Below are 26,948 nucleotides of genomic sequence, written 5' to 3' on the forward strand. Positions count from 1 at the left end.
CACAATTTTCTTCCTCTCAACCTTCATCAGCACTTGCGCATGCGAGATGCAGACAAGGAAAGCTTCACTGCAACCATTTCCGGCTGCTCAATGACCTCATGGCGTCTGCATCCCGCAATTGGGAGGCAAGACATGACCGCCTGGGGCTCATCTGGTGAGTATGGAGAGGAGTTGACAGTCATGTCATGTCATGTCATGGCGATGTGCTTCTCCTCTCTCCTTTGGCTGGCCTTTGGCTGGCTGTTTATCTAGGCCAAAACCAAAAACCCGTGACACGTACCCACGATTTGCCTACACCTCGCCGCTTTCAATGCGCAAGAGTGTCAACTATATTTTTATCGTTCGATGTGGGAGATGAATCCAACGGTCTAGACAACCAGTCTGCTCCACCCTGATGCCATTGAGAATGTGTGTGGCATTAGGACTAAAATCAGACAAACATATTGTAATTCGTTGCCACGCTGTGACTGCGTGATCCGCAACTATAGTAGCTATGTCATTTACTGCCATGCATACATGTAGATGTAACGATCCAAGGTCCATAACTCCGCATAATCCGAAAACACACACCAAACTCTCCTGGGACGTTATATATTGTCATCAAAATGCCACCTGTCTAGCCAAAGAGGTAACAGCTGCAGAAAAGAAAAGCACGGGGAAAATATCCCATCATATCTTGCTAGCAAAAATGACGCTCTCGTTTGTAAATGATAACAAGAACTTGGCCACCAAACGCCCGGTATAAAGAAACGATGTATCCATAGGGTAGGGATGCTCCTCTCTGTGTAATAAGAGCTCGTCGTCAGCAAGGAACTGCATGTCTTGCCCTGTTTCAATAGTTAGCATCATGCCCTGGGACGAATCTAATTGACATTGTTCAACTTACAGTCTTCTCCATGGAAAAGCTCTCTCAAAGCCTGCACCATTTCCACCGCAGCGGGGTCAAGCTCGCCCTGTTCGACGAAGCTATTGTCGAACAAGGGATTGAGGCTCCTCGTGTTTGCATCCTTTGTATGTGTCTGATAAAGATGATGAAACTGGTATGCAAACTGTTTGAAAGGCATATTCTCCAGTTCCTTGCAGGTATCGAGAGCTAGTGATCTCTTGTATTTGGGAGAATACTTGTTCCTCAGGTCAATTTCGTTCTGCGACACGACGAAATTATCTGCGGCGGTTTCAACAGCCTCCATGAAGAGGCAAAGGACGAGAAACGATGCCAGACACGGCGCCCATTCTCGCCGAAGCTTTGGCTTAAGTGACTTGGAAAAGAGTTCAAAGAGATGCTGCATATCACGCAAGATGAGCTCGTCAATGAGAGACTTGATTTGCCGCGCTAGCACTCGGGGAGTGACCCAGGGGGTGTTCTGAGGCACAAGACCAGTCGGTTGGAGAGAGAGGATGGATTGGCGGGTTAGGCAGAGATGCCTGGTCATAACATAGTGCATTGTATAGATCGAAAGAGCCCGTTTGACCATGGTGGACTAATTCACAGTGAGTATTCTCCCGCTGTACGTTGGGTAATCATTCGTTTTACTTACATCGGACTTCTTTGCGAAGTTTTGTACGATTGAAAGGATTTTGTTAGGAAGCCTGGTAGACCTGAAGGAATCGGTCAACTGATCTGCAAGCAGCGGCTCGTTCACAAGGGCTTGGATATAGCCCTTGGTCAGCTTCTTCATTTCGTCTTTTTGCGGCCCCTTGTTAACTTCGATGCCAATGGGTGCCGACCCCTGGGATTGGAGATCAACATGGTCTTCGCCATTGCTCAAATGCCAGTGTTGTAAGACGTCACACGTCTTGGCCGTGAAAAACTTGGCTTGAAGCTTCAACGTAGTCGCAAACCGTGGACCCGAAGAAAGCTCAACATTGCAGAACTGCTCTGCTCCACTGACTGTGAAGCCCTCAACATTCTCCGTAATGAAGCTAGCCATCACATCCTTTTTGAAATGTCCACGTATAAACTCTGGGAACAAGACGGGTAAGAAGTCTTGAAACTGCCAGCACACCACTTGCGGAACTTGGAGCATCAGCTTCTTGCAGTGCTTGCACGGCCTCTCCTTGTCACACTTGACCTTGCGGCTGTGACAGCAGAAGCATGCGCCCACCCTCCGAACCTGCAGCGCGCTCTCCTTTGTCTCATTTGCCAGTGGGCCTTTGCGACCTTTCTGTGTCGTCCTCATGGCCTCGAAGCACTCAAACGGGTTCGGCTTGCCAGCACGGGCACTAATCGTTGTCGGCGTGACAATGACAAACTTGCTGCCGGAAGCGTCGCTCTTGTTCTTCTCAACTTTGCCGCCAATTACTTTGCGTATCGACTTTCCAGACTTGCTGCTGCTCGCCTCGGACTTGATAGCAGGCGACTTGGGGCTCGAGGATGAGGCGGTGCTCAGTTGGCTCGGCGAAGAGATCATTTCCTCAAACACAAACTTATTTTCGGTAGCAGAAAGACTGGGACTGGTTTGGTTCCATGTTGACACGCTTGCATCCGAAGGTAGTGACTGAAGAACATTTTGCTGAGGCAACGACTGTGACGCCGGACTTGTCTGATTCATCACGGAGAAAGAGTCGACCGGGAAGTCGTTCATAAAGGGCGCAAGATCTGTGTATACCCATTGATGTCAATATAATTCTCCACATTCGCCACGGGTACACTCACCATTGAGCTCTTGCGGCTGGAAGGTTGTCGAGCCAGACGGCATAAAGAGATACTGCTGCGGCGTCAGGAACGCAGCATCGCCCTGCGAAAAGCTTGCATCTGCACTGCTGGGAGGCCGCTCAGCACCACTCGAGAACATGTCCGCGGTTACAAACTCGGTTTCTTGCTGATATGTAGTGCTGGCGGGAAGGAAGACTGTAGGATCCATATCCACCATGGATCCTGGCGAAAGCCCGCCTTGGGACGGCGTAGAAACATGACCAACGATAGCGAAACCGTTTAAGCTGCCGCTTGCAGGGCTAGGGAGAAATCCGATAGACCCGGAAACAGATGCGCTGCTCGAATAATCAATGTACTGCCAAGATTCATCGGTGTCGCCATTAGAATCGAAGTCGTATGGTGAGGATCCAGCGTGCGGAGAGGCGTTTTGTGAGGTGACGGAAGCCATGGCGAGGTGAATATGATTATGTATTCGCCGCGGCAGTCGAATGAGATGGGAGAGATGGCAATACTTTGATGACTTTTAGAGCATAGACGGGTGAATGGCGTTGTGCCAAGTCGTCGCAAATTCGCTGTTCGTGTAGGTAGTCGGCACTCCGCAGCTTGTAAATCCCGGGCAGCGATTTGGTCGACCAGACTCACTCCATCTGCCTCAACTGCGAGACTGTGTCAGAGGCCCGGGAAACAAAAGATGCATCGGCGACAGCGATCCGGCGAGATCCCAGTACCGGAATTAAATAAGATAGAAATAAAAATGAATCACAACATATTCATGTTCGGTCGCAAAAAAACCACAGGCTGACCGTCGCTGTATCTCATGGTGTCGCAGCGATTCACGAGCATCTGGCGCTAAACCGGAATCGAATACCGAACCGCTTTGCCATCGATCGGATGCGACGCCGTCATTGGCGGCAGCTGGTGGGGCCAACGGCTGCGAGAGAGGCCCAGCCATTCACAGGGCAGCTCCGAAGCACATGCATGGCTCGTCCCAATCGGGAACTTGAGCATGTGTATTTTGTATTTCGTCTTTTGCATTTGGATTTGCAGGTATTCGACCGTACCCTACAGGAGCTTTGCATAATGAGTTTTGGTTGATATCAAACTGAATAAACCCATCATGGTTGACGTAAAGTGCCAGTGTTATTATACGTTCCATAATAAAACAGCAGAAACTATTCATCAGGATACAACTGTTTATCTACTCCTCGCTCACATAGCAAAACGTAGTGGTCCCTGTATCTACATACACGGGATCTTCCTCAGCGCTATTTAAAGACATAACCACCTACCGACAGTCTAATCGAGACACCGAGCCTCTTCTAGGTACTCACGAACCTCACCCGATACTCGTCTCGTGTCGCCTCGCCTCGCCAGCCTCAATCAAAGATTCTGCCTTGTATCCCAGAGCGCGGTTTTCCATCTGCCTCGGATGGCCCGATTCCTCGAATTTGTCCACACCAGTCCAAGACACCACGGGGCACTCACACTCGGCTTCTAGCTCGGGGCACATACTAGGTACTAGCAACCCGTCTAATATTCTTCATCAGCCGTCTGTAGCACCGCCGCTTAGTACTATTCCAGGTTAGCAAACGCACACAGACCAAACAATAGCCGTGCAATGGCCAATTCTACCTGAAGAGCTCACAACAACAGCATTGGCTTCGTTTGGACACACATGTATACTCATAACCCAAAAGATAACAATACATATTTGATTATGTGACAAAGCACCCGACATCATAAAGCAGCACCAACTCCAATTCATACTGATCCTTACTCCATACAGTTACTCTCCCGAAACACATCATGCATGGACGGGCACGAACCATGCCCTTTGTCCTTGATTCGAAGGTCATCTCCCAGCATGCGTCTCCAATTTCCATTCGTTGGCCGTGCTCAACTCGTCATTATCAAAAGAATGCATAGAGCACGTATCTCTAACAGTACAAAAAGTATTACAGTCCAATCGTTACCCCCAACAATGACACAGCTGCCTCGCATAGTCCCATTTTCATGCCTCACCCGCTTCCCCCTCCTCCCACAATGCCCCGCGCAACCTCTGCACTTCTCCCTGCTCGCTTGCTTTCGTCAATGCAGTAGAATGTACTGGAGAGTTGATAAATCATAGCACATCGATGCAGGCAATGCAGTAATATGCACCGGATTCTCACACCGACTGGTCAATTCTCAAGTACCTCATTTGTTATCAAAGCAGAATGTGGCTGCAAAACTCGTTTCGCTGATGATGTCTGAACAATGAATGGAAGAGTGTCCTGCCAGCTCCCAAAAATGCAAGGCTACCATGACACGAGCCATACTTGAAGGATGTTAAAAAAGACAAGTATAAACAGAAGAACCAAGAAAGAGAAAAAAAAAACATCGTAGCCAATCCCAGTACAGCCTGTCAATTTACATTGCTAAAGCAGGCCGCCTTAGAGCGCAACTTTTATGTCTACATATCGTCATCATCATAGTTGGATGCCCGTAGCATGACTCGATTTGTTGTGAACTAACTCAACTGGTCAGCAATGGACGTGAGAAGGAAAAAAAAAAGCTTTATAGGAATAGTGGCATACCTGAGTATTCGTTTTCTCGTTATTCGTTTTTTGCATTGTGAGGGAACATGAAAAGATAAAAAAAGGAAATCATAAATCATTTTCAAATCTGCAGTCTCATGATAAACGTGATCATTAATGCCAAAAAAGAGACTGGTAGAGATGGGGGAGAAGGCTTAGGATCGGAATCGCGCGCTAGCACGCTCCTGAATCTGCTTCTCCGTTGAAACGTATAGCCGGTCGAGATAGTCCATCGCCGACGCATCTTTCAGGATTTTAGCCACCTGAATTCCAGCAGAAATGAGCTGGAGGATGTTTCGATCATCTTTCAGAGGGCGGCTCTGATGCTTGGCAGCATGCCGCATCTCGAGTGAGTTCTCGAGAATGGTGACAAACTGCTTGATTTGTCCATTGTAGAGGACTCTGGCGGGAATCCGTCTCTTGGTGGCAAGCCTCTTCAAAAGGTAAACCCATTCGGTCCACTCTCGATCCTGTGGCCTCTCCACGGGCCTCATGTCTTGAGTCAACGGAATTGGGAATTGGTATTTGGCCACGAAGTCGTAGGCGCATTGTGATAGTCGGTCATTGACCTGGTTGAGAACGTTATCCTGCTCTTGCACGTGAAGGTTGGTGGGCAGGTGCGGAAGCTCCCTCTCCTGCATGGCAATGACATCGGGTGGTGGGCGTTGCAAGAATTGATGCGGGCCATCAAACTCGTCTCGGTTCGATGGTCGTCGCTGCGATCGAGGTTTGTTGTTTTGTTGCTTTGGCTTGTTGGTGGGAACGACGAGGTCCAGTCCATTGTCTAAAGAATAATCGGACAGGCTGGGGGACGCAATGATATCATCGACAGATCCCGTCGGCGAATACCTGCCTTGTCCATCCCAGGCAGATGATCTGCTGCGCTTGTTGGATCCATATACCGAGTTGGAGTAGACCGAGCTGGAACAGTTGTTTGTCATGGGAGGAGAACGAGGAACATAGGACGGCTGGGTCGACACCGCGGGTTCGATTCTCGTGTAATGACCATTGGATGGTGCGGGAGGGCTGTCAGCCCATGGATAGGTGCTGGACGAGAGGTTCAGGCTTCAAAAGACACTGTTGTTAGCTTGGCACTCGTCAATGGGCTCCGTTGCGGCCTGTCTTGTCTCACCTGGAGATGGGATAAAGGTTACCCGCCAGCCTGCCGCCATTGTATGGCTCGGAGAAGAGGCTACACTCGTGTTAGTCAACTTGGGGTCTCGTAATTGGCTGGTGATGGTCATTTCGCACCTGCGAGGCGGGTTCCAGTGGCCGTTGGAGGCGGAAGGCATGTTGTAAGCAAATCCGGGCTGGGCCATGTTTTCAGGGCTCATAATGCAACAGGATACGACCGGGAGTAAGTTGGGTCAATAAACAACAAGCTGAAACAAGAACAGTATATATGTCTGCTTGACAGAAAGGAGAGAGAATGCAGAAAGAAAAAGAAAAATTAAAAAAAAATTCAAGCTAGGCAAAAGGGAACGCAAATGAGTTCAAAACAGCACTGGTTGAAGCCTGTAGAGTCCGGCAAATGCAAATCCAGAGAGCACCTTGGGCATTGGTCCTATTGCGAGCAATCCAAGAGGGGTTTTTCCAAAGCTTCCCGAAGGGAGATCCAAGGGGAAAGCGGTATTCCGAGGAAGATGAAGGTCTGGTCCTTTGGGTCTCTCACAAGGTGAGCTATAGCTATAGGCGGTGTGTTGGAACAGCCAAGGCGACCAATCCAGAAAGGCCAACTTCAAACTGGGCTGTAGGTCCCTGGGGGTATGTAAGTTGTATCAGGCACTAAATTCAGTGCGAAGGCCCGAATCGTCCTTGAGGATCCAATTCTCCAGGCAATAGAGGAATAGTAGACACTGCTCGTCTAGGCAAGATAGACCTGTCAGACAAATGCTTCGTCAGCCCGGAATGGACACGCTTTATGTACTATGCAGGATCAACGCTCACTGGCAGTTAGTCCTTTGAGGGCAGAGCAGGGCAGCCCCGGTCTCAGTCGATCACTAGCGATGCTCGGGTTGGCATTGAGAAGCGCGAGGAACCCGCCGGAAAAGAACAAAGAGAGGGAGGAGAGGGTGCGGGAGGCAAATCGACAGGCACAGCCAAGCTTCGGTGCGGTGCGTCGTGGCCTCTTGTTTCGTCCCAAGTAATCGGGCGCCTACGACTAGATCCGGGGTCAACGGGCCCGCGCTTGTGAGGCAAGCAAGGGGAAGCGGGAGCTCTTCATACGTGGACTCGTACTTGTAATGTGTTCTTCTGCGTGCTTCTCTGCTATGCTATTAGATAGTAGTTGTGTGCCGGTGGAGCGCGCTGTGGACGGCGGGAGACGTCGGTGGGACGAGGTGCCGTATCAAGGTCAAGGGTGCGAGCCGAGAGCTAAGGAACGCTGCAACCAATCTGTGGCTTACAGCAAATGATAGTACCAGAGTGGCAAACTCCCGAGGCTGTTTCATGACGCGGGTGATGCTCGCCAACCTGCTTTTTGGAGGAGGAAGAAGCAAAGTTGCTTCACGGAATCTTGTCGCCTTGCAGGACCTTGGAGCGAAGCACACGATCGTGGGGTAAGGGCAGGCTTTTGGTTGGGCTCCGCTGATTGTTGCCCAAAGGCGAGCCGACGCTCAAAGCAGTCATAGCCGTTGGGGTCCGGAAATTGGAGGCAGGGCAGGGCAGGGAAAAAAAAGAGGCGATGGGGAACCGGCAAGGGAGCGGCGTCTTTGGTAGGCTGATGCTTGCTTGGGCATCAAGAATTAGGCTGCACCCGCTCCCAGCCCAACCACATTTGATCCGGACCGCTGCCCACTAGATCAAGGCATGGGCCACACGCGATTGGAAAACACTCATGCGGCCAGAAGCAAGTGACGAGGGATTCAGCCGAACGCCCGCGGTCCCAGGCAGGCAGGCAACCAGGATATCCGCGAGCTTCGCTGAGACGGTTGCAAGTCTGGGGTAGATTCGGCCAACCCGGCTGAATTCCTACTTACAGACCAACATGAACCCTAGCAGAACTCGTGCTAGCAGTAGGAGGCAGCTCCCGGCTTTCACGTTGGCTGAGGTGTATGCATGTCGTTTTGCACGCACATCCTATGAGAGAACATGGAACCTAGGTAGGAGAGGGGGTAGGAGAGGAGGAGGAGGAGGAGGAGAAATGCCAGGCAGTTAGTAGTAGGCCTAGTGCTGGTACGGGTATTTACCTGTACCTACCTTAGTACCTAGTAGGTACCTACCTAGGTAGGTACTAAGTACTCGTACAGGTACCTGTTAGTGCTAGGGGAGAGCTCGGAGAGCTACAGGAAGCTCGGAGCTGGTCCATTGGGCAATTGGGATTGAAGCTGGATCGGGGGATAAGCGAGGACGCGCGACAAGGTCTGTCTGGTCAAGGACATGGATGAACCCGTCCATGGGTTATACAAAATCGATCGCAATTTTTCTCGACGGCCTCTAGAACCTGCTGGGTACCGGGAGCAAACGAAGCGACTAACACCAATCCAGGTGCTCTGCAAGGTACCAAGTATGTACTGTACTTTCGTATTGACGGCATCTCTGCCATTTGCTTGGGATCACGACTGGGTACGTTTATCTACCAATTACTTCAGTTTCGGACCACGGAGCGGATAGCTGGTCTACCAGTACCTTGCAGAAGAGAGGAGAGTTCGACATTTCTCTTAGTTGCATTGCTCCCTGCAGTGCGTCGGTACGGAAAGTTTCTACTACCTAAGGGCAGCAACAGAAGATACGAGTAATATGGCTTCATGCCGCATTGAACTACCCAGATTGCGGAATACGAGTATTAGGTACTAGTACTACCTCTACGAGTACGGAGTACATGCACATGTCATACGGACCACAAGCCCGAGCACCATCCGAGACATGTTATTCTAGAAATCTTGGCCGATGCGAATGAGGAGCCAGACAATACAGTACGAATCATCCGGTTAGTCCAAGTAGACCTTGACAGCAGGTCTCAATCAACCGCCCCGGTTACATCCGCCAAACCTTGTTTTCGGTGTGGAGCGCCGGATGAGGTGGATCCAACTTCAAACGATCGGCGGCCTGGGCATCAAGGGATTCCAAAGAGGCAGCGCTTGATATCAGCTCTCCGTATAAAACGGAGCGTGTTAGTGGGGGATTCCAGGTGAAAGGCACACTCGTAACAGATGTGGCTCAGCAACCTGTTCGTAACCAAGACCCGAAATAGCAATAGTCCAGGGATGCTGAGTAGATGGAACAGAGGGATCGGCATGAATAGGAAAACAACCGCTTGGTTGTAGTTGAAATTGGGAGCCACTTCATCTGCCCAGTACAAGCACGCCAAGCGGCCCAATGGGCTGATTCCAGCGCTTCCAAGAAAGAAGAAAGAAAAGAGAATACCCATCTGACAGTATTGTAGATTTTAGGCATCATAGAGGCTTCTATGAAACAACTGTGAAATTGTCTGGGCATCCATGCCCAACTCGCCCGCGTCCGGTGTGAACCTGGTGACTGAATGTTCCCGTGGATGAAATCGAGCATGCTTATGCGCGCACAGCACTTGCTGCATTTCTGCCAGAGATGGAAGGTATTATGCCATCAAAGAGATCCGATAGGGTCTTTTATTTCATCTGGTGTTTCATCTGGCGATGAACCGTCCGGCCTTTGTTACAGGGCGCTTATGGTGGAAAGGCTCAGCCTCCCCCCTCGGAATGGAGCTGTAGAGCCGGAAAGACGCAGGAATCGCACCGCCGCTATTAGGAATAGCATTCTTTCCCATGGAAACCCGGAAGAAGCTACAAACACTTTTGTCCGGCTGGATTAGCATGTAGTTTTTCATTAATGGATTTGGTTTCCAAGAATCCATGCTGAGAACGTATGTCGTCGGCGTGTTTTGTTTCTGCTCGGTTTCAGAGAGGGGGGAAGAGGATGGTTCAGATAGCACGCGGGTACGGAGTAGATAACGCTGGATTAGCTAATCCAGCCTCGTGGGCAGTCTCGACTTTGTATCAACTCAAGCCATGCATATTCCAGCCCGCCTCGTCAGCTTCTCTCTTATTTGAATGGCTCACCTGGCACCGCACGGTGACGAAATGGCTGAACGAGTGCATAAAAAACGTTTCTGCGTGACCACGGCCGCCGCTCTTTATTCGTCTGCGACGCTCCCTGCCTGCATGCCAGCGCATCTCGTCTGGCGACATTCTGGCCGCTCGTGCTGATAACCCCGCTTCCAAGACTCTGCAAGCGGCCAACGAGAGGCCCGAGATGCCCTCAAGCGGTCCACCATGTCACAGCTTCGCCGTGTTGAGAGCAAATGGATGGCCAGCGTTTGGTTCGCTTGACACGACCTTCGACAGCGTGTACAACGCATGGGCTGATTTAGCTGGTCTTGGTGCGGCTTCCGGCTACAGCGGAACGCGCTCTCGTCTGCTCGAGGAAAACACCAGACCCGAGTTGTTTTCTTCGCTCGGGGGTGGCCAGAGACGACTACTCCCTGGACTACGCCTAGCACTGCTACCTACTGACCAGGGATGTGTTCAGCCGCTCTACGCTGAACAAACACTCTTACAGGTTCTAATGGGACTGGCATTTCAACGGCAACGAGCACCAGCAGTTGCTTCACAGCCCGTCTCATTGCTCGAGTTTTCTTTTCTTCTGCGGCGAGGCAATATATGGCCAACAAAGCAACCGCAGCGTCGCCTCACCGAATTGCTCCGCCCTGCAGCTACAGATATCGAGGAGAAAATTTTTCGTTGGTGCCCGCCTACTCGACAATACTGCAATGCTGTGTTGTCCTGCAGCCATCATCACTACTCATCACATTGCACGACGGCGCTCGTCATTGATAGGACCCTGGTAGACCTCCTGCTCCACTAGGACCATTCAACAGCCAAGGAAGAGGCCCGGTCAGCGCCAGCACACCATGCAGGCCCCTGTAAAGCGAGCCTATCATGCCTCATCATGGCGCGCCAGCGCACTCCTGCGGCCAGCACAGAGGCCGTTCCGCCGGCCGTCTATTGGCACGCGGAGTGGTGAGACATCCTGGCAGCGGGGGTGTTGACTCTGTTCAGATGGGAGTCAGACTGGACCGCAACGATAAAACCCGCAGGGCCCCCTCGTTGCCCAACGTTCTCTCTTGATTCTTCTTTCAGCCCAACGGTTTCTGCCCAAAACATCCTTGAATCCCTCAAGACCGCCTTTTCGCCTCTCTGTTGTATCCACTTGCAAGCCCCCATCTCATCAGTCAGCCGACGGGAACTGCAAGCCATTCCAAGGAACCGTTTTTGCCTCCTCCATCACTTCGATCTTCACCGTCAACTATTCCAGGTTGACCTGCCGGATCTCCCATCCAGGGCCTGTTCACAGATTCCACCCGGGATACAATGACAGTTGCTCTTGTGGCTCACCAGGCCACCATGCCTAGCTACACCAATGTTGACCTTAATGAGGTCTCTTCGCTGCCCAGGTACTGTTTTCTTTATGCTCAGGATATTGCGTGTTCTTTGTTTCTTGCTTTTTTTATCGGTTTGCTTTGTCAGTTGCACATGTTGAGCGAAAATCATGTACATTTCTTTTCTCTGTCAGCATTGTCTTGCCGCCATGAAACCAGCCACAGGATACGTCCCGGATGCCAAAAAGCCATGGAATAGCCACGCGGACCTTCTCAAACGGAACACACACTTTTTGGAACAGGACTTGTCCAGCCGGGCAAGGAAACAAATAAGAAATCAATGATATATATACTTTTTTGGCATCATGCCAGCGGTGAGTACGGTCCGCCATTTGAATTGAAGCGACGGGTTCTCGACACCTTCCATTGGCCAGATGTTTGCGTGAGCCACGTGTATACTGCGGAGATCCAACGGAGCCCAAGTAACTTCTGGACCGGGCCATTGAGCGAAATCGCGGACCTGCTTTTCTGGATCTCGGGATTACCCTTCACCGCACGACTACGATTGTACAGCTGGCCATAAGCGGTCTACACGTGGACCTGAACGAAATGCAGTTTGATTTGACTGCGAACGCAAACCTGCAGAAGCGGATCTTTGACAACTGGCCTTACTCTGAGCTGGACCTGCTTCACCGACTCCAGAACAAATGGATCCTTCGACTCACGTGTCTGGACCTTGTTGGCCTTTCGACTCGAACTGTATGTGCGACTGAATTTTCTTGTTAGCTTTGTTTCAATTGCGCTGCTCTTTGTTCTCCCTTGGCCTGCCTAGCCTGGAATCACAAATGTCGAACCAGAAGACCTTGACCTGGAGCACTGGACATGCCGACACCTTCGCACCATTGGAACTGGAGCCCATTATGCACACTAGTCGTGGACTTATGAGGACTTGCTGTCAGAATGACTGCCTCTTTTTTCAATATGGCTCGGTTTGTGTGACCATGTAACCCCCAATTTACCATACGCCCAGCTTACTAACCCCCAAATGTAGGATCAAAGTTGACTCCCAATGCCAAGCTTTCACTTTCTTTTTATGGTGTTCAATTTTGGTAGTGGTGAGAACAGCACACTAACCTGACTTAGCGACTTCAGCTACCCCCAGTCATCCATGGCTTCGACTGCCCCTGCCATGTTTTCTTTTTCTCACACAGAACCATCGACGGACCTTATGAATGGTTCGTCATGGGGTGCAAATGCAGAAGGGCCACAGACCTTACATGATTACCCGGACAATGGATCATCGCACTCAGGAGATGCCGAGGAGTTTCTTTTCACATCTGGTCATAACTCACCTAGGGGACCAAGACTTGATCAGGCCCAACCTGCTGATGTGGCATGGACCGCCGCTCCCAAAGCAGTCATGTCCATCGCCTCCGGAGCCCAGGCTATGTCTCGAGCTAGCTCGAGCCGCTCCCACGTCTCTGCTGTCTCACAGTCGCAGATGTCTAATATGAGCGTTAGAGGTAATGCACAAGTTTTCCGGAGTGGACCTCAAGCTACTGGCTCCATGGCCGGAATGGATTCCTGTCTGTTGCTGGACTCAGATGCCCACGGTGTTCAATCCCAAATGTACCCCTGGCACGACTACTCTCTCGAAATGAACCTTGGCGCCGGCAACGTTGCTTTCCCCGTTCCCAACATGAACCCTCTCCATGTGGTTCCTTCACAGATGCACCTTGCCAATGATGCCATTCCGGATACGTCATCCCCCAGCAACTGGGACTGCTTTTCTAGCTCCATCTCCAGAACTTCCTCCCCTGCCACTATTGATGAAGCATGGCAATCTGCCCCTTTTAGCCCTGAAACCTCCCCCGAAACTTGCCCATCGCCCAGGTATGTTGTTTTCCAAGCTCTTGAGGACGAGCAATCTTCTTACCGGCTTGGTTTGTCTAGAGACAGAAAATTCCAAATCATGACGGAGCACGCCGTCTCCCAGATGGAGGATGCCTCCGCTCTTCCTCAAGCCTATACTGCCCGTCGACAGGGAAGTGAGGGAGAGTCTGCCAGAGATCATGCCTTGTACAAGAACGTTTCTCCCCGGGAAGACGGTCTCTTCCACTGCCCTTGGGAAGGCCAGCCAAACTGCAACCACAGGCCCGAGAAGCTTAAGTGCAACTATGAGTAAGTTTGATCAACCCCCCGTCTCATTCTTTTTCCCTTGCTCGGAAAAGCTAACACTCACTGCAGCAAGTTTGTTGACTCTCACTTGAAGCCTTACCGCTGCAAGGCTGAGGCTTGCGAGGGTGCCAGGTTTTCTTCCACTGCCTGCCTTCTTCGTCACGAGCGTGAAGCCCATGGTCTGCATGGCCACGGCGACAAGCCTTTCCTTTGCATGTATGAAGGTTGTGAGCGATCAATTCTTGGCAGCGGATTCCCGCGTCAGTGGAACCTTCGGGACCACATGAAGCGAGTTCACAATGATCACGGTAGCGCTGGTGCCTCCCCTACTGGGGCTGCCCAGCAGGCTACCAAGGGACGGAAGCGCAAGTCAGACGCTGAAGCCCAAGGCTCTCCTAGCCGCAAGGCCTCGATCAAGTCGATGCCGGCCCCAGAGCCCAAGCAGCCTCCTGTCAAGCCTCTTATTGAGCAGTGGCTGGAGCAGCGCAAGGCGTTGGAGGAGATTGTTCAGCGCATGGACAAGCCCGATGTCCAGGGCCTTCAGCACATTGCGGAGGCCCAGAAGCGTCTTGAGGTTATGATCAAGATGGCTACTGATGCGACCACCGTCACCCCCAAGACGGAGATGCAATCCGGTCGCCGACACTACTTTTAAGGTGTTGGATGCAAGTTGTCGGTCTTTCGTTTATATTCTTTTTTTTTCTATGTCTATATATAGGTATACATACACAGAACGGCCGCTCGCGTCTTCAAAAGACGCCGAGCTCACCGGGAAATGACTCCCAAGGGACGTCCCGCGAGTAACAGTCTCGCAAAGTGGGTTACGTCCATCACGGACTGCTAAGCCGAGCAGAATAGCATTGGCTATACGCACCACAAAATCACTCTCAGAGAAGGGCTGTTGGACCAGGGTTTTTCTTCATGTTACTTCAGTGTTTGATACGGAGATGGGTTTTTTTCTTCTTCTGGATGGATCAAAAGCATCATACTTGTTCTGGTTTGAACGTCAAAAGTATTGGGTTTGGAATGAAAGGGTAGGGAAAGGAAAGGATAAACAGCGTTTCATGTTCTATTTTGCTTTTTCATTTGTTTTGTCAATACCCACGATTTATGACCTTGTTTAGATTTTAGATGCTTCTTTTTTGAGCATGCACATTCGCTCAACCAGTTTCGACTGGCAGTTGTTTCCTTAGTTTAGCTTGTTTACTTTACATATGTTTCTATTGTTTTATGAATTTATGAATGAATATTGAGCAGGACTATTACTAGCAGAACCGACTTCCTCTACATCTTCCAGTTTTATGTGATAGAATTGAAGCGACCCGCCTCTGCTCTTCTCCCACCATACCTGCCCTTGAGGACTTTGCTTGCTACTGACCTTCTGGTTCGTCAAGACACCAATTAGGCATCAAGTCGATGCAGCTTATGTCTCATGCAGCTAATGACCGGATAAATGCCCTGCACGATGTTAAGTGTGTAGTGAATTCTAACGAGTTGACGCTTCCATCTATTGTCTGATGCTGTGTATAGAGGGATGTTGATTATGTGTTGTGTGCTAGGGTAGCCTGGACGGGGTATGGGAGTGAATTTATACGTGGAGAGAGGGAGGGAGGAAGAGAATGTAGATGGTGATATAAGTGTAAATTTAATTGTGCTTTCCGCTCAAACTCTATAGATATAAAGGCTATTGTTATGCTTTGCTCTCAAACTTAAGACTCATTTTTAAACTGTATGCGAGCTTGATTGAAGCCTGATAACTAGTATTTTCAAAGTATTATGAAGTACTGTTAATGCTTGATTGCTTCATCCCTCATTATGTTACGTACTTGTGCGGGTATTATGAAGTAGATGTGTACCACCTAGGTAGATCCTAGTAGATAGAGGAGCATATTGTGAGTCTAGTAATTATCTAATAAATTCCCCTGTACTTCAAGTCGGCAGATATTCATCAGCTATATGGCCACCAGACACACGATGCTCGCATTGCATCGACAAGTCGGGTAGAGCTGAGACAGCCGATGGTGGGGCCGAAGTCAGCCAACGAAGTCTGCCGGAATTCGGCGCATTTGCGGCATAAAGCTAACGGAAGTGGAAAGCTTCCATTCCTGATGCTCTGCTCGATTTACCCCTCCATCCAGCTGCGTTTTCCCATCTTCACCTAAACAACACCACGAGCTGCATCTCTTAGAATTGCTGTTTTGGCATTGAATATCTGCTTTATTTTTAGGACTATCGACCTCTAATACAGTCATCATGGCTCGCAAGTTCTTCGTCGGCGGCAACTTCAAGATGTGAGTGGTATTCTCGTTCTTTGTTCTTTTTTTCTTCTATTGTCGTACCATCTCCTCGCCCCTCTTCAAAACAACGCAGAGCTTGGGCATGGAGAATTGGAAGCAGAATGAAGCTAATTGATGCCTGACATCAGGAACGGGTCCATCTCGTCCATCAAGGAGATTGTCGAGAACCTGAACAAGGCTACTCTCGACCCCAATGTCGGCAAGTGCTCGCCCTCTCTCCCTCAGCAGAAGCTCTCAGCCTCAGTCAAGAAATCCCAGTCGTTCTAACCACCTTGTTCTTCTCGCTCTAGAGGTCGTCATCTCTCCTTCCTACCTGCATCTCCTCCTCGTCCGCGAGAACCTCCGCTCCGGCCTCGAAGTTGCCTCCCAGAACGTCTACGACAAGCCCAATGGCGCCTTCACCGGCGAAGTCTCCGTCTCGCAGCTCAAGGACAGCGGCATCAACTGGACCATCCTGGGCCACTCCGAGCGCCGCACCATCCTCCGCGAGAGCGACGAGGTTGTCGCCCTCAAGACCAAGTACGCCACCGAGAACGGCATTAGTGTGATCTGGTGCTGCGGAGAGTCCCTGGAGGAGCGTGAGGCCGGCAAGACTATCGATGTCGTCAGCGGACAGCTCGCCGCTCTCAAGGCCCAGATCTCTGACTGGTCTAAGATCGTCATCGCCTATGAGCCCATCTGGGCCATTGGCACTGGCAAGGTTGCCACCACTGAGCAAGCTCAGGAGGTCCACAAGGCCATCCGAGAGTGGCTCAAGACCAACGTTAGCGACAAGGTCGCTGACGAGACCCGTATCCTCTACGGCGGCAGCGTCAACGAGAAGAATTGCGGCGAGCTCAGCAAGCAGGCCGATATTGACGGCTTCCTCGTCGGCGGTGCTTCCCTCAAGCCTGCCTGTAAGTCGAAAAATCCCGACAAATCATCTAGCCTGCCTTTATGCTAACTTTTCTTAGTTGTCGACATCATCAACTGCCAGAAGCAGTAAATGGGTTCTCATACATAGGGAAAACAGAACTCGGTAGGAAAAGAAAATGCTGTGGAACTGTGGAAACAAAAAAAAAGCAATGAGGCTTCTGCATGGAGAATAGAAACCATAAAATATACCCAAGTCTCTCCATATGATCGGACTGATTTTACATCTGTGAAGGCATCGTTGCTCATATATAGCGTAGTGTCCTATAAAGCTCCAGCAACCCAATACCAGTGCTTCTCTATGCGGTTCATCCAAATACAAATACACGGACATCATACATAAAACCCATTATGGAAAATTCGCTCAAATTTATACAGCCATACCCTTGCCGTGGTACGGAGACCAGATACCTCTAACACTTGGCTTGGTGCTGAGAACGGCCTTGTTCGTCCGCCTCAGCTTCTCTCCGCTGGCATCTCTCAACAGTTCCACCTTTTGAAGAATCTCGTACGGCGAGAGGTTGCGCACGCAGATGGGCTTTGTCCGTCCGTTGATGTAGTGGCCGATGATGACGGGATGCTTGCCGGGTCGCGGGGAAACGGCAAACTCGATCTGTGGATTGGCGGTTGCGAACTTGGGGAGCAGTGACTTGATGAAACCGCTATAGATGTAGTTAGCAGATGTTTCCCAATTACCGCCTGGCATGATCAAATCGCCTACTTCATGCCCTTGGAGCTGCCCGCCCAGTCGCAGTAGTGGAGGTCCAGTTTCTTGCACTGAAGGACAAACGCCCCCAGGCCATTCTGGCGCTCGCTGTCAGTCTGCTGTCGCCAAGTAGGAATGTAAATGGACTGCGTACCTTGCCATCTGCAATGACTCGCAGCGCCTTGACTGTCATCTTGGATGTGGTGTGAATATTCCAGCCGGAATTCTCATGACCCAGCTCGCAACATGCTGAGCGCAGCTTCAAAAATCAAACAGTCCAGTTCGATACCCATCCTGATTGGGACTAGCCTCATCCGGCACAGCTCCGGCAAAACCACGTCCCAGGCATCGCCTGAGCTTCACGACAATTTATTGCTGCCAGAAGCGCGCGGCTTGTCTCGCACTCTCTCGCCGCAAGCAACCAGCCGCAGCAGGGCATCTCCATCTGTGAACGCCAGAGCCCGCGGCCTCCCCAGCGAGCGACGTCTGGATTTTGTGTACATCTCTGATTGACTGCAGCCACCGCGATTCGCCTGTTCCTTCGCCATGACCGACAAGCTCCCCCCTAACCTGTTGGCGCTCTTTGCCGCGCGACCGCCGCTGCGATGGGTAGAACCGTCTGACCATGCGCCAGAGAAGCGCAGGACAGCTCCCATTGGTGGCCTCGCCGCTTTTCTGCCCGAGCTGCAGAAGTACAAGGAGACGGATGTCTACCAGCCCACCGAGAGCTGGCTGGAGATGCGCGATCGGAAAAAGCGAGAGCAGAAGGAGGCTGCTGCAGCTTTGGTGACCGAGGGACCAAAACAATGTAAGGACGATGATGCCTCGACTGAGCGGACCTATCATCTCTTTTCTTTGTCGCGTGACTAACTTGAGCTGATAGTCAAACCCAACGAGGATCCCAATATCCGTGGTGATGCCTTCAAGACTCTCATTGTTGCCCGTCTCAGCTACGACGCTGACGAGCGTGATTTGGAAAGGGAGTTTGGACGGTTTGGTCCCATTGAACGTGTTCGTGTTCTCTCACCATCATGCGGTGCATCTGCTCTGCACATATACCGGACCCTAAAGCTGACTTGCTGCAACAGATTCGCATTATTGTTGATACCCATGCCCACGAGAAACCTAATAAGAAGAAGAAGCCACACAGGGGTTACGCATTTGTCGTTTTTGAGCGCGAGAAAGATATGAGAGGTAAACAAACTCCAACACCCCTCCATGCTATTTGACCATCCAATTCAATCCCGGTGGATATACCTCGAAGATGTGGCCCTCAAGCTTGCCCATCCGTAGAAGCATACCACGAGACGTTCACAAGGTCCTCAAGCTTGCCTGTCTCACTCTTGCCCGCTTCTTTTTTCTTTCTTCCAAACCGTGAATATCTTTTCTATGGTAAGAGTTGCTAACATTGGCGTCTGATGACGCAACGATGAGTAGCTGCCCTGGATGCTTGCGATGGTATTCGCATTAAAGACAGGCGCATCAAAGTGGACGTTGAACGTGGCAGGACTGCCAAGAATTGGCTGCCCCGCAGGTTAGGTGGCGGCCTGGGTGGCCGGGGCTATACTAGAGCAATGCCCTCTCGTCCTGGTGGCCCTGGAGGCCCTGGAGGCTTTGGAGGAGGAGGCGGCGGCGGCGGCGGCGGCTTCCGTGGAGGCTTCAAGGGAGGATTCGAGGGTGGCCGAGGTGGCCGAGGCGGTTTCCGTGGAGGCTTTGGCGGTGGCCGTGGAGGTTTCCGAGGAGGAGGTGACTTTGGCCCCCGAGGAGGTGACCGAAACGGCGGCTTTGGAGCCCCCAACGGAGCCCCATCCGGACCTGGAGGATTCGACCGACGAAATGGAGGTGACAGGGGCTTCCCCGGTGGTGGGTTTGAGTCTCGTGGCGGACGCTCATACGATGATAGATCTGGCGGTCACCGAGATGGCGGCGGTCGATATGGTGATCGTGATCGTGGCGACCGCGGTGACCGTGATCGAGAACGTGGTGACCGAGGAGGAGACCGAGGAGGAGACCGAGACCGCGAAGGACGTCGCACTGGCAGCAACATGGAACCCATTGGCCGCAGAGAAGGTGGGTATCGTGACAGGGACAGGGACTACGACCGCCCTCGCGATGATGACAGCCGGAAACGAGGATACGAAGGCGGTGGCTACGAAGATCCTCGGAAACTGCGTCGCTACTAGCGTCGCTACTAAGGCTGGAGCCCGTGCAAGTCGACTCAACTTTCGGCATTTGGTGGGTAAACTAATTGTTTTGACGAGTTTCCTTCGCATCCTTTCTTTCACCTCACAAGGGTAAGAAGCCTGCCGTCTTCCACCAGCACAATCTCAATCTCAGACCTAAGGATCGCCTCCCTCTCCACCTACCTTTACCATCGTACACTGTCTTCCTAAGCTAGTAGCCCATGAATCTTGGACCTATGGGTAGTAACTCCCCTTTGTCTTGTTTCCTGTGGCTGGAGACCATCACTATCAATAACTGTCAATACTGGACAGGAATTACTTAATATTAGGGACGAAGACGAGAAGTGTTCTTCTCGCAATGTATTATAGCACATTTGGCAGGGAAAACAGCTTGAAATTTCGGGGAGCTTCAGGTAAGGTCATAGGTAAGCTCTTGTGACCGACTGATTGCAAGTATGGAGGCAAATTTGCTTTCTTTTCTTTTGCGACAGGGGGAGTTTTTAAAGGACACTTAGCCAGCAAAAGAGTAAAAGAAGAAGAAAAAAAATAGGGGAAAAAAAGAGAATAGTTTATATGCCGTTTTGATGTGTATTTTGTATCAATGCGCGAGCGAGAGTTGTAGATAAAACTCTTGAAACAGCACTAACGAAAAGACTCTTGAGACGCAGAATTATTTTTTGCTTGATCATCATTGCAGGAGCATAAGCATGTATATATCATGTAAGTATGTCCTCCATCTTTTTGAAACCCTGTGAAGAACCTTGGAACGCCGAAATACCCAAACAACCCGTTGCTGGTATATGTTGTATGCGCACAGAACATTTCTACCAAAAACTACAACTTCCCCAACACTAGGCAGGTGCCTTAATCCTCCTCCTCGACGCCATCCATGGCGGCATGGTCAATCTCCGTTACCTCGTTGGCCGCAGCGCTCCAGTACCTATGAATCGTTAGATGACAATGCCGCCTGTAAAGAAAAGAGAAGCAGAAAAACTTACGCCAAAACCTTGACTCTAAACTCGCTCAGGCAGACATCAAAAAGCTTCAACAGCCTAGTCTGCCGTGAATCGAGCACCTCTCCCTCCCTGCAGATCACATAGCCCTCACCCTCACCGTTCTCTTCACCCAGAACGACCTTGCCCTTGACCATTCTCGTAGGAACACCCAGCCTCCGCAGCTCGGGCTCAATGGTGTGCTGCAGCGGGACATCGTTCTCCTTGGGCACCTCGCCGGCCGTGGCGTAGACGACGCCGGGAGGGATGGTGAAGGTGCGGGAGGCGGCGACGCCGGCGCGGGCAAAGTCCACGGGGGAGATGCTGTTGAGGTAGTCGAGGACGGTGTCCACGGGGCGGTTGGTCAGGAGGAGGCCGACGGTGCCAGTGATGTGCGGTGCGAGGCCCTCGATGCCGGGGACGATGGCTTCCTCGGCGGTTTGGCCGAGGGCCTTGGCCATGAGTTTTGTCTTGCCGAAGAAGAGTCTGGGGGTTTCCAAGCCAATTCGTTAGCTTATCATGAAATCACTGGGCATCATTCTTTTAAACTGGGTAGAGGTGAAAACGTACCGGCTGTCGGAGAGCTCGCGGCGCACATCCTTGAGGTAGTTGTTGCGCATGTTATCCACGTTGAAGACGATGCAGTGCTGGTACTCGGGGACCTGCTCGCGAATGTTCTGGAACAGCTGGTCCTTTTGCTCACGGGTCTTTTTGGCGACCTGGGTGAGGTGGACGACCTTTGCGCGCTTGGACTTGGGCATCTTGTCGGCTGGGGGAAAAAAAGGACGCTGCTGAAATGAAATAAACTAGAAATGCGGGTAATTGAAGAAGAAATGAACACGGTGAACCTGAGTAGAGGTAGGCGGGAAGCGAATTGGCGACTTGGGAGATTTGTTGCCAAAAATTTCGCCGACGTTGTGGTTTGGAGTTCTATTTTTTTTTTTTTTTGGCCCTTGAGATTTTTTGGCTGGCGATAAGATTGCAAGAAATTTTATCAAGGTGGACTAAGAAAAAATCCAGGTGTGCGGAAACACCCCGCATTGCTCACCGAGGATTTGACCAGGGACGGACCTGGGTGCGTGCAGTTGTTGTTTTCTAGGTGGTATCGATTACTGGGGGATTTTTGATGCAATTCAACCACTTATATCGGTATTCGCTGCTGTATGAAGTGGATATAAGAGAATTTATACATTGATAGTGCTGAGCGTTTATGATCGTATCTATACGTGGCATTGGCTTTGTTTGTATCCGTAGTTAGTTGCATTGGTTGACGCTCGAGTCTTTGTACTTTAGAAGACAAGAGCATTGGGTTACCAATCTCATGCCCCTTCAACAACAGCTTCAATTCAGAATTCTTCTCTTATATCTGACATGATACCATTAGCTAAACATCGTTTAACCTTCTCGTTCACCGGTCGTGAAGCGAACCCAAGACGATGCACTTTTGCTTGGCAAGCGCCCGCCTAGTCGCCCTTGGCTTTTTGCCTTCATCTCGCTCCGCATCCCGACTGAGACCTGCATGGTGGGACCAGGATGGCTGCGGACTATTGCAAGTCCTAGTATGACTGTCGTCCATGCCGTACGTAATACTGGGAGCTATGATGCGCCGTGTCTCATGCAAGGGGTTGCCAACAAAGCATTGAGAGGCTGAAATGTTTGGCTGTTACGTGTTGGCCTCCCAAGGCTATCCCGGCACGTTGCATTTTCCCATCTTGAAAGAAGCCATCCATTGCTCCTTTCAACCACAAAAAAACAGTAGCTGCCATCTCGCCACACTCTTCCCCAGCCTCCATCTAGACCAACAAAGACTTTTCAAAAACAAAAAAGAAGAAAAAGACAACGTAAGACGCACCCGTGCATGATGTGATGCGTCCACTAGCACGTAAATCTGTGAAAAGTTACCCCCCGCGATACTAATTCCGTTCCGATGGGCGACTTGCGCACGGGCCATGCGGCGTTAGGCGACTGACCCCAACCAAGTGCCTATTTTTTTCCTTCTCCCACGCACGAAACATCATAACGGCAACTTCAAAAGAAGCTCCGAATTCTTTTTCCCTCCTGCACCCGTGCAGCCCATCGCCTCTTCTCCCCCTTTTCTCCTTCCATCACCCACGGCCTCGCCGCCCCGAACAGAAATCACCACTTCGCCCGTGAGCTTCGCCAGCTTCTGCATCCATTGAACTCGCCCCCGGTTCAGCTCGCAATTCCCCTCCCAACTTGTGCATCGATTTGTTTGTCATCCCACAAGTGCCCGCAGCTCCTCCACTCGAATCGCCTCAAATTTCTTCCCCTCCTTGTCGATCATCGAACAATTGTTTCTCTTGGACTAGCATTCAGCTTGTGTGTCGAGACGGTCATTTTCTACTCGCTCATTCTTCTCTTTGTTCCTGGATTGCGTTGATACCCAACTTCGACGTGATCGCTGCCCCACGATAAACTTCAATTTCCCCACGCCGTTGGATCTCTCGAACATCACTTTTCTCTCTCTCTTTCTCTCTTTTTTTTTTGGCCCGGCTCTCTCCTCCAATCATGGCTACCAACGGATCATTCGACCAGCCCGCGGTCACGGCAGGTCCTGCTGATACGAGCGCTTCTGGAAACAATCTTTCCAAGGACGAGGTTGGCTGGTACTTTGTTGAGCAATACTACACCACTCTGAGCAAGTCGCCTGAAAAGCTGCATGTGAGTTCATGTCCGGTTCTCCCCGGTGACATCCTTGCGATACTAAGACGAATTTTTTACACAGCTGTTCTACGGTAAACGATCTCAATTTGTCTCTGGACTCGAGGCTGAGGTTGCCAACGTGTCTGTTGGTCGTCAGGTAATGGCTCTTTGTTTATTTTTTTTCTCCCACTCCACCCACTAAATAACCTAAGCTAATTACGCACCATGTAGCCGATCCAAGAGCGTATCAAGCAGCTCGACTTCCAAGACTGCAAAGTCCGAGTCTCCAATGTCGATTCCCAAGCTTCATTCGACAACATTGTCATCCAGGTCATCGGTGAAATCTCAAACAAGTCCGGAGAACCCAAGAAATTCGTGCAGACTTTTGTTCTCGCTCAGCAACCTTCTGGCTACTTTGTCCTCAATGACATCCTAAGGTACATCAGCGAAGATGAGGAGGAACAGCCTGCTGCTGAAGCCGAGCTAGAGGCCCCTGTTGCCGAGCCTGAAGTGGCTGCTCCAGAGGTCCCTGCTCCTGCCGAGCCCGAGTCCGTTGAGGAGGAGGCCAAGGTGGAAGCCGTCAACGCCGATGAGGTGGACCAGAAGCTCCAGGAGGCTTCCAAGGTCAACGGTACTGATGCTGAGGAACCCGTTGCCGCTGCTGAGGTCGCCGAGGCTGAGCCGGAGAAACCCGCCCCGATCGATGCTGAGACTGCCGCCAAGGAGGTCGCTGAAGAGGAGGCCAAGGAGGTTGCTGAGCTTCCCAAGGAGCCCAGTCCCACTCCCGCCAACAAGCCTGCTCCTCAACCTGAGGCTGCTCCTGCTAAGCCCGCCGCTCCTGCTAAGCCGATGACTTGGGCTAGCCGTGCCGCTGCCGCTGCCGGCCCGCGACCTGTTGTCCCTCTGCCCAAGACCGCCACTCCTCCCGCTGCCGAGCAGAACAAGGCTCCGGCTCCGGCTGCTGCCCCTGTGGCTGCCCAACCCGCTGCCGCTGCAGCCCCGGCTGCTGCTCCTTCTGCTACCTCTGCTCCTGCTGCTCCTGCTGCCGAGGCGGCCAAGGAGGCTTCTGGGTGGCAGACTGCCGGCGCCGACTCCAAGCGCCAAAACCGACCCCAGTCTATTTCTGCCAGTGCAGCCGAGAAGGAGGGCACAATGGGTTACGTCAAGTACGTCACGGAGAAGGTCCAAGATGCTGATCTTCGGAGCGCCTTGACCGCTTTTGGCGAGCTGACCTACTTCGACATCAACCGTGCTAAGGTGAGTTTATTTCCTCAAAACAACAATTGGACAAGCTAGAACAGACCTTACTAACTCACATGTGTTAAGAACTGTGCTTTTGTGGAGTACAAGACCGTTGAGGGCTATCAGGCCGCTCTGGCTGGCAAGAATCTTACCGTCAATGGTGAGAACATTGTTGTCGAGCCACGACGACCCAAGGCCGGCGCCTTCGCTGGCAACTTTGGCCCCAATCGCAGTGCTTCGGGCCGTGGCCGTGGTGGTGCAGGTGGCCAGAATGCTAGAGGCAACTTCACCGGCCAGGTTCGCGGACGAGGTGGTGCTGCCCGTGGCCGCGGTGGTGCCCAGGTTGCTAATGCTTAGAGAGCACATGCCGCCTTGGGTGTTATGTAAACGAAGCGTCGAGTGGCGAGGGGGAGAAAAAGAAGATGCGGCTGTTGCATCAATACCATACCCCGGCCCATGAGGAGGCCAGCGGGATGGTTTTTTGAAGATTTGCAAGATACGGAACAAAAACAGAATCTGCGGATGCCAGAACGGAAGCGGAGGAAGCTTGGAGATGGGACTGGATTCGACCCAGAGCCCTCCTAAAAGTTATCTGTTCTATTTTGGAGGTGGAGTATAAGCAAGCCCAGGCTGGCGTCTTACTTTTTTTTTTTCTTTTTTTTTTTTCACTTTCATCATTGTTTCATTTTTTTTTCTCTCATGGCATTGTTGGTATGGTTGCATCGATTCCTTGCGATCAGGAGACTCACGGACAGAAAATAATACCGGAGAGGCGGACCGCCTGGGGAGATTTGGAGGATCATTCGTGCTTTATGTATATTTCAAGGGAAAAAAAGGGGGGGGCTCTGGACATTGTTTCGGCTGCTGTCATCGGTGGGCGGAGCAGTCCTGGTTGGCATGGCGCATGGCGATGGGTGGTGATATTTTCCTATTTCCACTTGGGCCTGGTTGTTGGAGACGTTCTGGCAGAATGTGCAATGGAAATGGAGAGATGTATATTAGGCAGTTAACGCAGGATGCAAATAAGGTATGCCATGACTTGATGGTGTTATGACTGCAATGGCCTGGCTTTACTTGAGTTGTTCTATTTCGCTGTGTATGTACTCTAGCGGTCGAAGTTGTGACTTGAGAATTGCAGATGGTATCAGTAGAATGATTTCACTCAGACTGTATTTTCTTAGTTCTCATCAAACATGGATGATGGCCTTGCTCTTTGACCCATCTTGATTCAAGATTGAGAGCATACATGTATTACGCGCACGTCTTGTGTATTCAGAATGAAAACGAGAGAGTGTTATCATTGCGGTATAAGAAACAGGAACCAAGCCACAAAGATGAAGCAGGGAGATGCCATAGTATCAGAGACTGTGATTGCAAAGTTTGACAACTGTCTACTGAATAACCACATGTCTGAGCATACTCGGCCTCTCCAGCTCGGCGATAGAAGTGCTACCGGAAGATACCCGAAACACGGCTGTAATTGTACAAGGGGGTAACGTATAGCAGATTTGATGCCTTCCCCTTGAGTACGGAATGGAGGTATCTTGGAAATGCTACCGTTGCAGCGGATATAACGTAGTAATGTGGTGTAATAAGCATAAAATATCGGACGAGGCGAAGCCCGATGCAAGGTTTTCTCCTTTGGGCTGAGGTTCTTTGCCGAATGGACCGTCTCTCAGTAACGGAAAGGTTTCAAGTGGTTCGAAAGTCCTGTCGAGGTCGTGAGAAGACCAACCCCTTTTTTCTTTGTATCAAATCGTTGAGGAGACCACCGTTGCCACAGATATGAAAGCCGTTGCAGATTGGGACTCGCTAACAGACAAATAAACAGAGAACAACTTGTCATATTTCGATTCAAGGCCATCATACGATTGATTGCCCATGTTACATGGCAACACCTGATTGCTACGGGACGGCTGGTTTGCCCGAATTATAATGTTGCTCCGTTGAATGATGTCGGGGTAATAGGAATAGGCTATAAGCGCATAGCGACGGAAGTGAATGAGTGGGCGAAACAAAAGAAGGCTCGTGTCCAAGGAATCACACGAGGGTGAAGGAGAGTCAACCTGGCATGCCGACGATTGATTGGATTTTGAAGCCTCGGAGACAATTAAAGACCTGCCCACTTGCTGATGTACATGCAGCCCCTACTACCTAGGCAGTAGCTATACTATGGGACATGGGGAG

The 26,948-nt window shown here is 51.1% G+C and overlaps 8 protein-coding genes across 8 annotated transcripts; 4 read left to right on the forward strand and 4 right to left on the reverse strand.

Annotated features, from left to right (window-relative positions):
* Positions 1-669: 669 nt before the first annotated feature.
* On the reverse strand, positions 670-3,104 carry Triagg1_10655 (uncharacterized protein; the record flags this gene model as incomplete). The annotated part of the gene is made up of 4 exons (XM_062894750.1): positions 670-827; positions 887-1,481; positions 1,539-2,599; positions 2,657-3,104. The coding sequence occupies 4 exons, from the start codon at positions 3,102-3,104 to the stop codon at positions 670-672; spliced, it is 2,262 nt and encodes a 753-aa protein (XP_062750402.1).
* A 2,283-nt stretch (positions 3,105-5,387) lies between these two features.
* Triagg1_10656 (uncharacterized protein) lies at positions 5,388-6,566 on the reverse strand (the record flags this gene model as incomplete). Its single annotated transcript, XM_062894751.1, has 3 exons — positions 5,388-6,297; positions 6,365-6,424; positions 6,484-6,566. 3 exons carry the CDS (start codon positions 6,564-6,566, stop codon positions 5,388-5,390), a joined length of 1,053 nt encoding a protein of 350 aa, XP_062750403.1.
* Positions 6,567-12,196: 5,630 nt separating this feature from the next.
* On the forward strand, positions 12,197-14,420 carry Triagg1_10657 (uncharacterized protein; the record flags this gene model as incomplete). The annotated part of the gene is made up of 4 exons (XM_062894753.1): positions 12,197-12,346; positions 12,618-12,634; positions 12,731-13,768; positions 13,835-14,420. The coding sequence occupies 4 exons, from the start codon at positions 12,197-12,199 to the stop codon at positions 14,418-14,420; spliced, it is 1,791 nt and encodes a 596-aa protein (XP_062750404.1).
* Positions 14,421-16,018: 1,598 nt separating this feature from the next.
* Triagg1_10658 (uncharacterized protein) lies at positions 16,019-17,047 on the forward strand (the record flags this gene model as incomplete). The annotated part of the gene is made up of 4 exons (XM_062894754.1): positions 16,019-16,056; positions 16,191-16,265; positions 16,321-16,958; positions 17,016-17,047. The coding sequence occupies 4 exons, from the start codon at positions 16,019-16,021 to the stop codon at positions 17,045-17,047; spliced, it is 783 nt and encodes a 260-aa protein (XP_062750405.1).
* Positions 17,048-17,344: 297 nt separating this feature from the next.
* Positions 17,345-17,873, reverse strand: Triagg1_10659 (uncharacterized protein; the record flags this gene model as incomplete). The annotated part of the gene is made up of 3 exons (XM_062894755.1): positions 17,345-17,636; positions 17,696-17,778; positions 17,835-17,873. The coding sequence occupies 3 exons, from the start codon at positions 17,871-17,873 to the stop codon at positions 17,345-17,347; spliced, it is 414 nt and encodes a 137-aa protein (XP_062750406.1).
* Positions 17,874-18,226: 353 nt separating this feature from the next.
* Positions 18,227-19,978, forward strand: Triagg1_10660 (uncharacterized protein; the record flags this gene model as incomplete). Its single annotated transcript, XM_062894756.1, has 4 exons — positions 18,227-18,488; positions 18,564-18,691; positions 18,769-18,874; positions 19,251-19,978. 4 exons carry the CDS (start codon positions 18,227-18,229, stop codon positions 19,976-19,978), a joined length of 1,224 nt encoding a protein of 407 aa, XP_062750407.1.
* Positions 19,979-20,727: 749 nt separating this feature from the next.
* Triagg1_10661 (uncharacterized protein) lies at positions 20,728-21,616 on the reverse strand (the record flags this gene model as incomplete). The annotated part of the gene is made up of 3 exons (XM_062894757.1): positions 20,728-20,803; positions 20,862-21,341; positions 21,426-21,616. 3 exons carry the CDS (start codon positions 21,614-21,616, stop codon positions 20,728-20,730), a joined length of 747 nt encoding a protein of 248 aa, XP_062750408.1.
* Positions 21,617-23,384: 1,768 nt separating this feature from the next.
* Triagg1_10662 (uncharacterized protein) lies at positions 23,385-25,118 on the forward strand (the record flags this gene model as incomplete). The annotated part of the gene is made up of 4 exons (XM_062894758.1): positions 23,385-23,537; positions 23,602-23,676; positions 23,751-24,776; positions 24,846-25,118. The coding sequence occupies 4 exons, from the start codon at positions 23,385-23,387 to the stop codon at positions 25,116-25,118; spliced, it is 1,527 nt and encodes a 508-aa protein (XP_062750409.1).
* Between the last annotated feature and the right edge of the window lie 1,830 nt (positions 25,119-26,948).

Source organism: Trichoderma aggressivum (genome assembly GCF_033847375.1).
Source record: "Trichoderma aggressivum f. europaeum strain CBS 100526 chromosome Unknown scaffold_079, whole genome shotgun sequence".
NCBI lineage: Eukaryota > Fungi > Ascomycota > Sordariomycetes > Hypocreales > Hypocreaceae > Trichoderma > Trichoderma aggressivum.